The sequence below is a fragment of the Eschscholzia californica genome, unplaced genomic scaffold, assembly GCF_041429995.1.
Source record: "Eschscholzia californica isolate CP2 unplaced genomic scaffold, dmEscCali1.0.p SCAF_1, whole genome shotgun sequence".
NCBI classification, from domain to species: domain Eukaryota; kingdom Viridiplantae; phylum Streptophyta; class Magnoliopsida; order Ranunculales; family Papaveraceae; genus Eschscholzia; species Eschscholzia californica.
This window is the reverse complement of record NW_028238198.1, coordinates 13,917,222-13,932,841: the sequence shown is the minus strand read 5'-3', so window position 1 is coordinate 13,932,841 and position 15,620 is coordinate 13,917,222. Positions and strand designations below refer to the sequence as shown.

Sequence of the window (15,620 nt, the reverse complement as noted above, 5' to 3'; positions counted from 1 at the left end):
AATTCGTATTAAGCTCGTACTCGTTTCTTTGAGTCGAGCACGAGCAATAGTCGAGTTAAACTCGAGCAACTTGTTATCTGCTCGACTCGAATACACCCTTAGTGAATCATGGTGGTGGTGGGAAATATTCTTTAAGTGGGATGAGATGAAAAAAAAAAACTCTGTACTCCAAAAAAATACTCTTATTTCATCAAACATCCACCAATAAATAGTGCCAAACGTGGCTTTAACTTTCCCACAATTTGTTGATACAGCAAATATGGATAATAGATAAATACAACAAAATCATATTTTTCCTTTGAGGGTCAAATTTGCGTGGCTTCCACCTTGACGATGACGTATCAAAATAAAAGTATTACTCAAATCCATCATTGACCATCCAAATTACAACCTCATGTGTTAATCCAACGGCTGTTATTCCATTAAACTAATTCGAAAGGAAGGCAACTACTTTTTAGTACCTACGTTTTTTGGGGTTTCCTTCAAACCCTCAAAATAAAATCCTCTCTCTCTCTCTAAAAACGACTCTCAAACTTAAACACGGTATCCCATTTCAGAACAGAAATTTTTCCTCTTAAGCACACGAAGAAGAAAGGGTAAGAAGTTATTATTAGATTTTGATTCCTTTTCGTTCTTATTATCAACTATGGTTATAATCTATATACCCATAACTAAGAATTTAAAAAAGTAAAATTGGTTTTCTGGGTTATAATAATTTTTGATGAATTAAAATGGGTTTGTCTTATTTTGTTGAAATTTTTGATTTTTTGATTAGATGGGTTTTTTGTTTCTGGTATTATCTGAATGGGTATTTTTTTTTTCTGGTTTTGTTTCTATGTTTGATTTTGTGTTTTTCAATTAAAAAATTTGGATGAGAAAAAAAGGAAGAGCTAGTTTGATGGCTGAAATCCCGGGAGAGAAAAAAAAAGAGTGTTTTATAATTAGAAAAAGCGAAAAGATTGTTGAAACCAAGTAAGTCTTAAATCCTAAATAAAGTAAATTCAGCTTTTCTGGTATATGTGGTTTCATTTCTTCTTTTTCTGTGGATTTTTCTTCATATCTTCTTAAACTTTTCTTTCTGAGGTGGTAATCTCTTTGGTGGGTAGTTTCAATCAAAAGGTTTTTCATTCTATCTCTCAGATAAATCATCTTTTGATTGATGAACCTGGTCCTTGTTTATCTTTTTGTTTGGGTGTTTAGGTTTGTTTGTTTGATTTGCTATTGTATTTTGTTAGGAATCAATTTATTGGGTTGTGGGTTATTGAGGAAAAGTTCCATGAATCCATGATAATAATCAAAGTTGATATAAGTCATAATTGATATCATAATCTTCTATATGGTTTAGGTGTTTGATGATAAGCTTTGGTTGGTATTTGTCACTATGAATGTTTTAAGTGAGATTAGGTTGATCATCTATTTCTTACTCAAACTTGTTTTAGATATTTGGTTTTGTTTTTTCATGATTTATTCCATTATTTAATGTCTTTTTTATCTGTTTGATGCTTATTGAATTGAATCTCTTTAACATCCTTGTTAAGTGTTTCAGTTTCTATTGATTGATCTTCCTTGAAAAATTCATAAATCATCAGTAAACACGAAGAGAAATGATTCAACTTTGAAATAGCAGTGAATATTAGTATAAGGCCCGTGTTATCCAATTTGTGTTGAACGAAAACGAATTAGCCAAAAAGGGGTGTGAGAATATTTCAGACTCCGATATATTTCAGACAATTGCATCTAAACAGCCTAAAACTTGGGCGATGAATATTATCTCGGTCGAAGTCTATGACTGTATGCCTTATAGCAAGATACAGCTTCTTGACTTATCCATTATTAGTATTTCATCCATGAGAAAGTGCAAATTAAAGATGAAGCAATTATTCCGTTGAATACTCATCTAAATTTAGTTATTTAGCGTTCATCCTTATGTTTTTAGTGGTAGCTGTACACTTTTGGCTGTTAACATAATCCAACTGTTGCTTCCTGATCTTAGTGTGGTCTTTTCAAATGCCTATGTCCCGATACTAGTGAAATAACTTTGGTTTTCTCCTTCTTATTCTATAGTATATTTGTTTCTTCTATTCTAACAAGGAAACTCCATATCCTTAAGTTATTCCAATTTTCAAGCGCACATTGTCGAAGGATAGTGGTGTAACTCTAGCATTAGTTTTGTTCCAACTTCCAAGTACATACAGTTCTGATATCCTGATTTCCTTAGGAGGACAAGAAATCAGCTGTCCTGTCCTACAGCATAACACCATTAGCGCTTCTGAAAATTTTCACGTAATAACTGGTCCTAAGACTTGATGAACTTGTCATCTTCCTTCGTTTTTTCCTGTTCACGTAGTTTCTTTCCTTAGTACCTACTAGTTCACAACTAATTTGTATCTGTTACTTTTTTCCGTTGCGGTATATCTACATTATTGTCTGATTAATTTGAGGAACATACACATGCCACGTAACGTTGCATCTACACTTTATTCATCTAAAACCGAGTTACGAGACCCAATTTGTATATCTTATCTCGAACCGGAAGCCCTTATGATTATATGTCGGATGAGGAGCTTATTAAAGTTTCAACCTGTTATACAAGGATTCCGAGTGTCAAATTCATCTTTTTTTCTCATCAACATTGATTTCAAACGGTTTTATCTGTTCCAGATTTTTGTTCAAGATTATGCATTTCCTAATGTTAAACGTTTGGGTTATTTCAACGGGTCACTGTTTGAGCCTGACAACTGTTATCTTTGTTATCTTTCCGCAGAGACCTGGCTGATTTAACGTATGGACAAGTATGCTGGTAAGAGAATTGTTGGTGGTACTGCTCCAAGAGGGCCAGGCATGACTTCCAGAGATAAACCGAACCATGAGAACCGAAGTACTCAGTGTTGCAACCGACTTGGTTGTAGCACTAGAAATAACTCTATGAAAGGCATCCAGATTGGTGGTACTGATACATATAATAAACCAAATCTTTCTGTTCGTTCGAGGGGTGGTTCAAAAGTTGGAAGCTCCTCGAAAACATACTCCTCCCTGAATGATGTTAGAAAACCTAACAAAGTTTCTGCTGAAACGAGAAAAATGCAAATGGAGAAAGATGTTTCAGATAATAGCTCCACAAACTCGGAACAAGACGATGCCAAATCTGTAGATATAAATGGGAACTCTACTGATAGATCACAAGAAGTGAGTACCAGCAATGAAGCATCAAATACAAGAACGCAGAAGCTAACACGTAAAAGATCTGTACTTGAAAATCAAGTTTTATCTCCAAATACTTCATCTCGACGTTCTTTTGCGCCTAGAAACACAACCCAAGCTGCAAAACCTGCTTCCAATGGTCAGGGTAGTTCAAGCAGATATGGCCTGAAAAATCTTGGATGTTCATCAATCTCTGATGTCCTTCCAGGATGTTCATCTTCAGAACCAAGTCGTAGTAAGACAGCCGTGGCGGCAAAAAGAAGTTCAGTAGTAGGGTTGAAAGGAAAGACCCTGAGCGGATCATCAAGTGGAGAAAATTCAGGAAATAGGAGAAATGTACCTTCCGGTTCTACCATCTCCCTGTCTGAAAGTTCATCATCTCAACAATCTTCAAGAAGAACCAGAAATTGGCCTAGAAGTAGAGAGAGCATTGTTACATCCGTTAGAACTCGAAGGACAACCAACGAGGGTAGCAGGGGAAGCTTCTCTGAAGATAGTGATGACAACAATACCTCAGATTCTGATCCCCATGTTGCGACTTCAGAACTTTCTCACACTGAACTATTAGTTGGTCAATCTAGCTCTTCGCGGCAATTTCCATTGATGAATCCTACAGGTCACCGAAATTCTTATGAACGCCCTGGTAGTAGCAATGGGATTAGGCGAATTAGGCAAATATCTCCTCCGGATGATGATGGTCTTCGGCTGTTCAATGGTTTGTCACTCGGTGGAGATGGATTCCGACGCTTCAACATGGATGGGATTGCAGAGGTAACATTTCAGATTGAGTCTCTTTCCACTTCATAAATTAAAAAGAGAAGTACTGATTTAGTATCAAATAAGTTATCAGTTCAGCCCAGAATTTTTGGATTGTGCCCTAGATTTTACAAAATTGTTCTTGTGAACAGCATGTGGCATGACCATACAAAACTAACAGTTGAGTTTTTCGAAGTTTAATTTTTCCTCTGTTTATGTTATACAGGTATTGCTGGCACTGGACAGGATTGAACAAGACGAAGAGCTCACGTATGAGGTCGGTATATTTTTGTTTTAAACTGTTTTTCCTGTAGCCATTGTTTCTCTGAACAATTTCTTTCACTTCGTGCAGCAATTACTTACTATGGAGGCAAACTTGTTCTTGGGCGGAATTAGCTTTCATGATCAACATAGGGATATGAGACTTGATATCGATAATATGTCTTATGAGGTTTGTTTTTTCTTCATGATGCTCACACCCCAAATCATATATCAGCTCACACTTCCTGATCCTAGATATGAATATTAATCTGATACCCAGATATAGACCCTCTAACAAGCAGATTTACTAGAATCTCAACGATGTGAAACGTGTAACAACTAAACTATTTAACATGGTTAAACCTTCCTCATCTCGCCTAAAATTCATTGTTTTGATAGGAATTACTAGCTCTGGAGGAAAAGATGGGTAACGTTAGTGTTGGCCTCACAGAAGAAGCCACTTTGAAGTGCCTGAAGAGGAGCTTTTATATGAATGTGGATCCAGATGAGAGGGACTCCGACTATAATGACGATGATGTCAAATGCAGCATTTGTCAGGTATTTTGACTAAACTTAGCGAACTCTCAAAAGATGAGTTGAAAGTCCGTCTCAAAGAAGAATGAAGTTTGGATGATCAATATGATTTTGAGGGGTGAACCATCAGTTAGTCAAACTAGAGATTAAATATGGGCAAGAACCATCCGTCCGATTGAAATTTAAGCCGTTGTTCACCCATTAGATAGCTAAGACTCCAAAGGTTCCATGGGTGAAAAAATGGGATTGGCCTGGGGTGTGAAAAGTCCAAAATTAGTGTGGTGGAGTGGGGCATGTAGGCGAAGGGGGTGTGTACATTGTATGTGTATATGTATGATCATATTGCATCCATATTATACGATCAACATAGAGTGGCAACTAACAAAGAAATTAACATATTATGTATTATTATATTAGAGAACATAGTTAATTGGGTTACCTAACTCTATGATTTATTGTTGCCACTCAAAGGCACTAAGCCGAATAGGATGCCTGTGCTTCGGCATCGCCTTTGATAGCGTAGATAACTCCAAGCACTGAAACAGCGAGTTTGTGTTTTTGTTGAATTAACTGGACAAGTTAATGAAGTTGGATGCTTTTTGCAGGAAGAGTATGTCGACGGAGACGAGGTAGGTAAGCTACAGTGTGACCATCGATATCATGTTGCCTGCGTCAAGCAGTGGCTTCATCAGAAGAACCTGTGTCCCATCTGCAAGTCTCCTGCTGCTGCCTCCTAGTTCCTTCTCGTCAACCTGCAAAATGACCCGTGGAAATTTCTGTTTTTACAATTCTGTTCATACTCTCTCTCTCTCTCTGTACATATTACATGCCCTTTAATCTTCACGAAATAAACCATAGTCTTGAGAACTTTCGACGGACATGGGTGTCGACTCTGACAGAATTATCAGCATTTGAAATTACCCTGAAGTGAATATGTTCATAAATGGGATTGTCATTTTACATCGTTTTCTCTAACTTGAGCTTGCTTGCTTCAATGGATATGGATGGACTGAAAACAGTACTAGTGATTTCAAGTTCGACAAAAAAGGGTGCAATCAAATTATGAACTTGTTTCGGGTCAGTTGACGAAATAGAAAATATGTGACACAAGCACTAACTACAAAGTTTCCAAACAGAAGAATTTGAACTAATTGTATGACCTTTTCCGGAACTAAATTAATTATCTGGACTTTCAACAAAAAAAAAAAAAAAATTAATCATCTGGACAAAAATGACCAGAAAACAGAAGCTTAAAAGAAATGACAAGCTGAATATAGAACAGGTTGAACCCTAACTTCTACTTGTAAGGCTAGACACAATCCTGCACATTTTTTCGCCCGTATCTTCCAGCTGTGGGAAGAGGCTAAAACGAACCTGGTTCATTTGATAACTCGCCTCCCACGTCAGTCGTTAAATGATAATTAATACCCATCACCAACTTCATTCGCCTTATAAATTTTTTTACCGAAACAACATCATATTACGATCACCAAAATGAAGCTGAACTTCATATGCATGAACTTTCAAACAAATCCGATAATCAATTCAACTGCCACCTGAAGATAATCTTATACACTCCGAAATGAAGAATCAAAGGAATCGGGGATTATTAGATGAAAATAACTGAACGCAAAAAGACAATGACATAACCCAATACCCATCTATATGCTCTCAAACCCGGAAATATTCAGTGTTGAAGAAAACATTATCTCACTGTAAGACCTGGCACCGCCTGGAACATTTGCCTCATCAAAGCAAAGCCGCCTCAAAGCTTAAAATCGTTTTTTGAGAAAACTGGATCTATTAAAACAACATACAAGAAGAATACACGATCTGAAGCAAACCATCTCAAAGCTTATAATCTCTTTTTTAGACCATTGGCCTTATGAAAACATAAAAGATATATTCACATACAACAGGATTTGGCAAAATCAATCTCTAAATAATCAGTACATAAAAATGTAGATATTTTTTACTACGAAAGTCATGTTAAAACAGATCTGAAATATTTGTATACGGAAACTAACGTCGTCTGAAAACGGTCCACTGCACTGCTGAACATAATGAATAAAAAATATATTTGTAACCATGCTGAAGAAACAATAGATATGATGAATAAACATGTTATAGTCGTTCAAAGTTCAACCTAGAGCACGCGCAAAAAAATAATTCACCACTTATACATATCGAACTTAATTGCATTGCAAATTGGCAAGTGAGAGGATGACAAAGTTAAACACGCCTATGGAAAAACTTTAGAATGATAAAATCATGAAGTATCATGATCAAAATGTACTTCAACAAAAGCCACATTGAGCTGACAAGCAGCAAAATATAAGGGCAGCAAGCTGAACAGGAACTTCAATAAGAGTTATTTGTTTTTTTTTTTTTTTTGTTGAACAATAAGAGTTATTTGTTAATACTGCAAAAGATACTTAAGAGTTGAGACCAAAATAAAGCTAGAAATCAGTAAAGAAAAGAAAAACACAGACAAATAGTATGCAAACGAAGGTGTGATCTTGCGAACAACACTAGTCTTATATAAGAACATGGACGTGTAGAGTTCAAGCTTGAGGTGAACACAAGGAAATCTAAGATCTAGTTGATTTTTAGTTCTATAAGACACCAAAAAGCTTATTTCCTTTCTTTTGGCCTTCTCCCCCCTTTTTCTTCTCATAAGAAATAGGCGAAGAGAGTTTTAGGTGACACACTGCCAAATTTGCAAACTCCACAATCACAAAAGATAAAAGACTACGGCAAAATAAAGCGTTCCACTAGCATTTATTCCTACGTACAAGAAATAGAGTGCTTCATTTTATCAGTGAATCCTGTGCAACTATATATCATGTAATATTACATAACGAGGAAAACTCACTATATTGAAAATTGTATGCTCCAAGATGTAATACTTGTCGACCCAACATTTCAAATTTTGCTATCACGGCTCTGAAGATTTGGGTTTATTGAGGGGTTAACATTTTAAGCTTTCAAAGTAAAAAATATTCAAATAAAAAAGAATGGTAAGCTGCAGTTAATATTAAGATTCCAATTTATTTTCAGATTTGATAATACATGAATGTCTTGCTCTTAGATGACATCGTACCTTTTCTGACCAAGCTACAGTATACTTGCAAAACTCTTTTTGAATTTCCCTTCTAGCTGTAAATTACAGAAAATCTCAAGATCTTCGGCGATGATAGGGAAAACCAACACATTGGTACAAGTACAACATTGCAACCAAAACAAGGGGTAACTTTCCAGAAATTCCCCTTGGACGATTGCAATTAATTGTGTTCTTGACTGTGGGTACCATTTAAGAGAATACAGATTCTTCCTGCTCAAACCCCCCATTTGGAATAGGAAGAGCTCAAGCTTTTGTCGAGTGAGTACACTGGTTCATCAGGGCTATTACGGATAAATCTCTACGTTAGACCTATCCATTCAGAATTTCGCCCGTTTCAGTTTCAACTGTAGTCTGGGAATAAACTAAAGTTACTTTAAATGCTTTATTCATCATATGAATGCAGACATATTCTTTCTAGCAGCAACGGCCAATCTTCCCCAAGCTGTTGTGGTTTCAACTCCATGGCTACCTTGAAATCCAGCAGAGAGATGGGTCCATGGGCCCTGGGTTCTTGCACCCTTTCCATGGACCCAACACTGTTTTGCATCTGTAGCTGCTGACCTGGGTGCATGCCATTAAGAAGCTTTCTTTGAGGTTGTTGATTGTAAGCAGCTGACTTTGTCGGTTCATGTCCAGTCCTTGCTCCTACTAACTCAAAGCAAGATCTGATCAACCTTTTTAAATACCCATCCAACCCATTTTTCAATAAATTAGCACAATCAGTTGATATATGTTCGAGCCCCTGTGCTCCTGCAATTTGTTCCATACGCTTCCTCAATGTCTCAATATCTGGTAATTCCCCAGTGTCGGAAGAGCTAGCGAAACTACTACTGCTCATCACAGGCAAAACCCGGCGGGCCCCACCAACACTTGCCGAGCAAAATGGTATCCCAAGAGGAGCAGAGAGAGGACTTTTAGTAGAGACAGAATTTTCAGTTCGCTCCGAGTCTTCTCTACCTTCAACATGGACTGCTCCAGCAGTAGTTACAGGGCCCTTACTATGTACAGAGACCGGACCATTCTCCAGTGATTTTTTCGTCCTTGGTCTTTTTGCGGGATGCTGAAGCGATTCATCCAGCTCAGTCTCAGGTCGTTCAGCAAGCTCTTGATAATTGTAATGAACCAACCTTCGCAAATCACAAGAATTCAAAGTCCCATTTTCTGGAGGAGCCTCCGTGTTCCCATTATTTGGAATGGTTGATTGATGAGTCAAAAATCCTGTCTTCCCATTTGGTCCAAGAGGACTAGGCCTATCGAGGTGATCCCTTGGCCTTCTTTCCGGAATCCCGGACCTGATTTTACGGGGAGAGGTTGGTAAAACATCTCCATTCGACCGGAAAAGTGGAGGACCCTGATTTTGAGACTGAGACAACCCATTCTGTTGAAACCTATCTTCTATTGACGGAGGTTTTTTCCCTCGCTTTAAATTTGACTTTGCTGGAGCTTCTTTCTCATGGACCGGTGGTGGAACTGTTGCATTACAAGCATTACTCAAAATGGAACGTATTAATTGATTATGCAGCGGCAGATTTTCCCTTCCAAGGGCCCAAAAACAATACTTGTTGAACTCGGTCTTGCTTAATTTCTGGTTCAGTAATCTGTTCAAATAGTAAAAATATTGATTCGACCGATCAGGTCCGAGCTTCTTCACTATCTGAGCTCTTAAGTCACTAAGATTGATCCGTGTTTGCTGTTGCTGTAAAGGTTGCATTTTTACAATGCTTTGAAGTAAGAATTCAAATTGTTCTATACATTCACCAGATCTTTAAAATGTTCTTTGAAACCCTGAAAGCCCCAAAAAGAAATTTCGACAAATAGAGAATTAGGGTTTACCCCGTTTCCAACCACGATAATTATGTAAACCTAAACCTTCCCCTGAGTTCTCCACGACCAAACCAGACAATGCAGTCACAAATTTCATCTTCAATTTAGAAACCCTAAAGAAAATTGAGCTCCCCACAATTCAGCAGAGATCTCACTATAAGAATCAGTAGAAACAAACCCAATAACTTCAAATTTCACATCCATCTAAAATCAAAACCCTAAAACAAACGCCAATACTCAACCCGAGTAACTCCATAAAACCTCATTGTTTTCGCTTATTGGGTTGATGGAATTCAATAATTTTGACTTAAATAGCATAACGAACTTAAAATAACACGGATCACGGACAAGATTTGAGTTCAAGCTATAAGTTCATTCAGACAGAGGGGTAATCTTTGTTTTTGATCGAGTTCGAACAGAGACTTCGAAATTCAAAGAAACCCAAATTGAAGATATGAAAAAAGATGAAGACTTTATTATTAAAGCTCGAAACAATAGTGTTAATAATCAAAGCTGACCTTTTTTCGACCTTCTTCTTCGTGTTTTTCCTGCTTCTTATGAACGAACTTGAGTAATATTGGAATTCAAAATCGCATCTAGAAAAACTTATCTTTGGGTTGGATGAATTCTTTAGTAGCTTCTCTTTCTTCTGTTCTTCTCCTTCTTCTTCCACTGCTACTTCTACTTTCTCTCTCTAAAAATATACTTTTTTTTTCTCGCGCTCTTCTCTGTGAAATAGATTTGCTTGCACCCCTCGATCGCTGCAAGTACTCTCTTCTATTTTCTTGGGTTATTTCCAACTTGCCCTCTAATTTGTGACCAAAGGCAAACTTTTGCCATCATATTTGTTCAGTGTTCTAATAAGACTAGGATATAATATTTTTGTTAGTCAGACTTAACTGTCCAATTTCTTTTTTTTTACCCTGATTTCAAAAGTCTTTTCTTTTTATTCATTCAAAGAAAAAATCGATCTTCTACCATCACCACTACCACCGCCACCACCACTAAATTCTCTTTACTTCCACTCTCTCTTTCTCTGAAATTGTAATTGGGTTTCACAAATAAAATTCCATTGGGGTTTCAAAGAAGTATGAACCTCATCGATGAGAGAAAACCCCACTGGGACTTTAAATCCAACTAAAACCCATCAATGTGATAGGTACAAAACGAGAAAGAGGGGAGAATCCATTAGGTCACAGTGATGGTCAGAAAAAGATTATTGTTTTATTCTTTTGAATGTCATCGACAAAGGGCAGTCGACCGTTGTCGGGGGTGGTGATGGTCAGAGAAAAGGGAAGACTTTTCAATTCATCACAAATTTTAGACAAAATTATAAGTAGCCTTTTTTTTTCCTTTCTCATTTTTATAATAACATAAGAAATATTAAATCACATGTCAAATTAGAAGGTTGGACAAATATGACGCCAAAATTTTCAACTGATCACAAATTCAGACAAAATTATAAGTAGCCTCTTTTCTTTTCTCATTTGTATAATAACATAAGAAATGTCAGCACTTGGTTGAACAAGTAATTGATAGTGTTGCGACTTCAAAACTCTAGAGGCCCCACGTTTGATTCACGAGGGAAGGAGGAATCCATGGTTATTAAAGGTATAAATAATTAATAAGTATGTCGGACTTTAGGCCTCTTTCTTGTTGTTGGGCTTAGGCCTCTTTCATTATTGGTTTAACTTTGACAATTATCATGCTTATCACATCTTAATGATGTATCAAGGCCTTGTAACGACTAACGTAGATCGTAGTCGATTTCTCAAAAAAAAAGTTAAGAAATATGAATTCGGAGGTCAATCAGAAGGCAAAATACATATGGGGCGAAAATTCGAATTGATCACAAATTAGGTACAAAATTAGAATTAACCCCTTTTTCTTTGGTGGATTCTTTGAGGCATAAAGAAAAGTCTCTGGGGAATAAAGGCTTAGTCAATGAAGATTGACTTAGGGTTCACATATTTTTTTAAGTCCAAAAATCCATTTGATTGTTGTTAGCCCCCTAATCTTCATCTCCACCTCCTCTTCACCCCCACCACCATCATATCAGATCACATACCATCTTTTTGTATTCCTCTCTTTCTTTCTCCCTTCTTATCTCTCGCTCTCCCCTTCTCTCCCTATATTTCTCTTTCCTATTCATTATCTCCATCTCTCAAAGTTTCTCCTAAGATCACTCTCTCAAGAAAATGAGGCATTTGAAATCTTTAAACAACATCGGATCCATTATATTGACGGTTTATTGGAAAATTCTAAAGGCACAGATGGTTTTAACTTTCCTGTGTTGCGAAGCCTTTGGTGGTTGATATAAGTGAAGAATCTCACGATGTGTTGATGTGTTTAACCTAGGCCTTTTGATCGAACAAAATCCTATGTCGTGTTGCGAGAATTGTTCAATCATGGTGGAGTAATCTTTAGGGCTCATGTTGCAGGAAATTATGTTAAATGTGTGAAAAGGAAATCATAACTTGATATTTTTGAAGAAGAAAAGTTAGGGAATTCTGGGGGGTTTCTTTCATCATCAATGATATCATACATGCTTAGTCCACATAAACACATATGATTGAGGCAGAGATGCCTTCTCTTAACTTCATTGATGAACTTGCCGGAGAGTTAGGTAAAACCATGAAACTGAATCATTTTAACTTGGATGTCATTAGAAATTCAAGAATTGGTAACCATTACCTGACCTTAATTTAGTTCGTTGGGTATGGACAGTGATAGAAACGAGAGGGAGAAACAAAGAGAAGGGGGGACGAGAAAGGGGGGAAGATTGAGATAGGACGAGTAGGAGAGAGATAGAGGACGAGAGAAGGAGATGAAGAATAGGAGAAAAAACAAATAAAAAATTAAGTTTTAGACTTAAAGTAAATATATCTTTGAAGTCAAGCTCAGTTGACTAAGTTCTTTATTCCCTCGAGATTTTTTAGTATGCCCCAAAGCCGCGCCCTTTTCTTTTCTCATTTGTATAATAACATAAGAAATCGGCATAGGCAGTGTAGAGAAGAATTGTGTACAGAATTTGCTTTCCTTTATTACATGTCACAGCTGATGTGGATAACATGAGAAATCTCCATATGCAGTGTAGAGAAGAATTACAGAATTTGCTTCCCTTTATTACATGTCATAGCTGATCTGGCAAAATAACAAAGCTCTTAAGCTCTATCACTCTTTACCTATCCTTCCTCAATGCCGACAAACATTCTAAAAGCAACTCCAATTTATGGGAGAAAATGAGAAAATGAATGCTTGTTTTCCAATGCATATTATCACAATGATAGATAAGTTTGTGTTTCTTAAAGTGGATGAAATATAGGAAATGAACAAAATGGTCTTTGGTTTGGAGTGTTAGTGTGTAATGGGTGCATTTTTTTGTTGAAAGATGTAATAGGTGCATTGATCTAGATTACTGTAACACACCTTACCAATACAGTTTGGAGTGTCTAAGGCTTTTTTTGTTATAGTCAAAGAAGATTGTGAGTGTGGCAAATAGAAATGGTAAGTGTATATAATATTTCCCTTGTACCATTAGTTGCTTCTGACTGTGGGTGTGCTTTTGAGCTTTGCCTTGGTCCAAAATAGCTTTGTTCAACTGGTGTGTAAGATAAGACATCTGTATAGTTCTATCGACGTCTGTTTTGACACCCAATAGTTTTACACTCTATCACTAGTGTGTAACATAAGACATTTGAAAGATGTCGTCGGTAGCTTTCTGTCGGTAAGATAAAAATGGTGTGTAACATAAGACATCTGTATAGTGACATAGTCCTACTGACAGATGATATAGAGCAACATTTGAAGTGAATTTTGACAAGTTTTATGTCAGTAAGATAAAACCGATATGTTCCATTACATATCAGTAGCTTCGTGTCGACCTATAATGCAACCTGTCAGAAAGATGAAATCAATGTGTGACACAAGGCACCGGTAAAGTCCTACCGACAGATACAGAGAGCAACATTTAAAGAGAATTTTGATAAATTTTTTGTCGATAAGATAAAATCGATTTGTTTCATTACATATGGGTAGCTTTATGTCGACCTGTAATGCAATTTGTGGGAATGATTCCTCCCATAGGTTACCCTTATGGAGCTTTTCGCTTTGGAAGAATAGCACAACTTTCGTTGAAAGAAAAAAATAAAACGAAGATTCATGGGATGTTTTTATATTTTTTTACGGGGTGTTTCTCCAGTTTTTATTTTTTTATTTGGGTCAAAATAAGAATGTGAAATTTCTCTCCTTTCCATGATTTTCATCATCAAAACACAAATACAAAGCTTCAACAATTTGAATATGATATTAAAGGAAGATAGTTGTTTAACTTCAGGTCGTGTTCATCGATTAAAAAAACTTTTAAGTAGTGTGGGGTCGTGACTTTCGTGAATGGAAGAATTACTGGAGGAATCTCTAGGTTTTGGAAGTGGTGGAAGATTTTAGGCCCCTTTTTTTAAGCAGCTTGACCAGCATTCACTTAGTGGTGAGTGTGAGTGAAATTTGACCCAGTCAAAGTAAATTGATCAAGTCAACCCGAATGTAAGTGTAAGAGGTAAAAAGGGTGAGTGTATATAAAATTTCCTGATGACAAATATGAGTGAAATTTGACTCAGTCAAAGCAAATTGATTAAGTCAACTCAAAGCAAATTGATTAAATCAACCCGAATGTAAGTGTGAAAGATAAAAAAGGTGAGTGTATAAAATTTCCTAATGACAAATAGGGGTGCAATGTTACCACTAGAGCCTGACACTCCATTTGGAAGGTTCGAAATATTAAGACCAAGACCGAGCTAAGTTTGTCTGATCTGTCAAAATAGATTGACTACCCATCATTAGGATGCGACCACATGTAAAAGTCATTTGATAGCTAGTTATCAAGGAGTGGGATGTAATGTACTGGTTAGTAACGTACATCCATCGTTGCGATAACCTTTAAGATATATGTTGGACATACATTACTTTCTAGCCGCTAATTACTGTTCCATAGATGTAAACCATGGATTTGACACTTAAAAGGTTGAGTGCCTATCAGGGAGCAGTTTGCTTCTATTGACGTGGACGTATGACAAGAGTGTACGATTACTACATAGGTAGTTAACTAGGCCTCTACGCGTTGGGTTAATTGTAGCTAAACGATGGGCGGTTCTCTTCTTGACGAGCAACCTATGAGGGTCTCACAAATACTAATCCTATGACGCGGAGTTCAGATGGGTACGTAGTTTCTGACCCGAACCTAAATGGATCGGACCCGTTCACGGTTGGGTCCAGATAAAATTAAATTAGGTAATTATTCAGGTAGTCTCAAAAAAAAAAAGGGAGAATTACTGAAACCCCCCACTTTTGATAATGCTTTTACTGAAACCCCCTCTTTTATTAGTAATTAGTGAAACCCCCCACTTTCGTTAGATTTAACGGAAAATATGGGTTAGTGCTTGTCTATTTACTTCACTACCCTTAGTGCTTGTGTATTTACTTAACTGAAACCCCCACTTTTATTAGTAATTACTGAAATCCCCCACTTTTATTAGTAATTACTGAAACCCCCCACTTTCTTTAGAGAGGAAGAGATAATTTCGAGGTATCTCTCTCTCTAAAGATTGCTGAATCCAGGTAATCATCTCTCTCTCTCTCTCTCTCTCTCTCTCTCTCTCTCTCGTACTGATCGAACTACCCTTTAATCGAATTAGGGTTCTTCGAATTGGGGGTGAAGTCAATACACAATTTCTGCAATTTCGAGTTATCTCTCTCTCTCTCTCTAAAAATTGCCGATTGGAATTACATTTATTCGAGCTAGGAATGTTCGAATTAGTGGTGTACTCCATTAGAAGTTCTTCAATTTCGAGCTAGGACTCTTTGAATTAGGGATTTGTCCAACTAGGTTTTCATTTTTGTCTGAAATTGACCATTACTTTGTTCC

General features: G+C 36.9%; 2 protein-coding genes across 6 annotated transcripts; one reads left to right on the top strand and one right to left on the bottom strand.

The window, feature by feature from the left end:
• Nucleotides 1–302: 302 nt before the first annotated feature.
• Nucleotides 303–5,696, top strand: LOC147564342 (uncharacterized). 5 transcript variants are annotated; one of them, XM_086645056.1, is made up of 6 exons: nt 303–596; nt 2,765–3,972; nt 4,184–4,234; nt 4,310–4,408; nt 4,618–4,776; nt 5,358–5,696. In XM_086645056.1, the coding sequence occupies exons 2-6, from the start codon at nt 2,785–2,787 to the stop codon at nt 5,487–5,489; spliced, it is 1,629 nt and encodes a 542-aa protein (XP_086501182.1). In that variant the 5' UTR covers nt 303–596; nt 2,765–2,784; the 3' UTR covers nt 5,490–5,696. The 5 variants fall into 5 exon arrangements, with proteins under 5 accessions (XP_086501182.1, XP_086501208.1, XP_086501196.1 ...); XM_086645082.1 differs by lacking the exon at nt 303–596 and adding an exon at nt 603–1,404; XM_086645070.1 differs by lacking the exon at nt 303–596 and adding an exon at nt 668–972.
• Nucleotides 5,697–7,778: 2,082 nt separating this feature from the next.
• On the bottom strand, nt 7,779–10,582 carry LOC147564341 (uncharacterized). Its single transcript, XM_086645044.1, has one exon. It carries the CDS (start codon nt 9,585–9,587, stop codon nt 8,259–8,261), a length of 1,329 nt encoding a protein of 442 aa, XP_086501170.1. The 5' UTR covers nt 9,588–10,582; the 3' UTR covers nt 7,779–8,258.
• Between the last annotated feature and the right edge of the window lie 5,038 nt (nt 10,583–15,620).

Bases quoted from the DNA above. Each gene is read 5' to 3' on its own strand.
- LOC147564342 (XM_086645056.1), top strand. From the start codon at position 2,785: ATGGACAAGTATGCTGGTAAGAGAATTGTTGGTGGTACTGCTCCAAGA. The intron at 3,973-4,183 runs GTAACATTTCAG...TATGTTATACAG, and splicing joins ACATGGATGGGATTGCAGAG to GTATTGCTGGCACTGGACAG. The intron at 4,235-4,309 runs GTCGGTATATTT...CACTTCGTGCAG, and splicing joins ACGAAGAGCTCACGTATGAG to CAATTACTTACTATGGAGGC.
- LOC147564341 (XM_086645044.1), bottom strand. From the start codon at position 9,587: ATGCAACCTTTACAGCAACAGCAAACACGGATCAATCTTAGTGACTTA.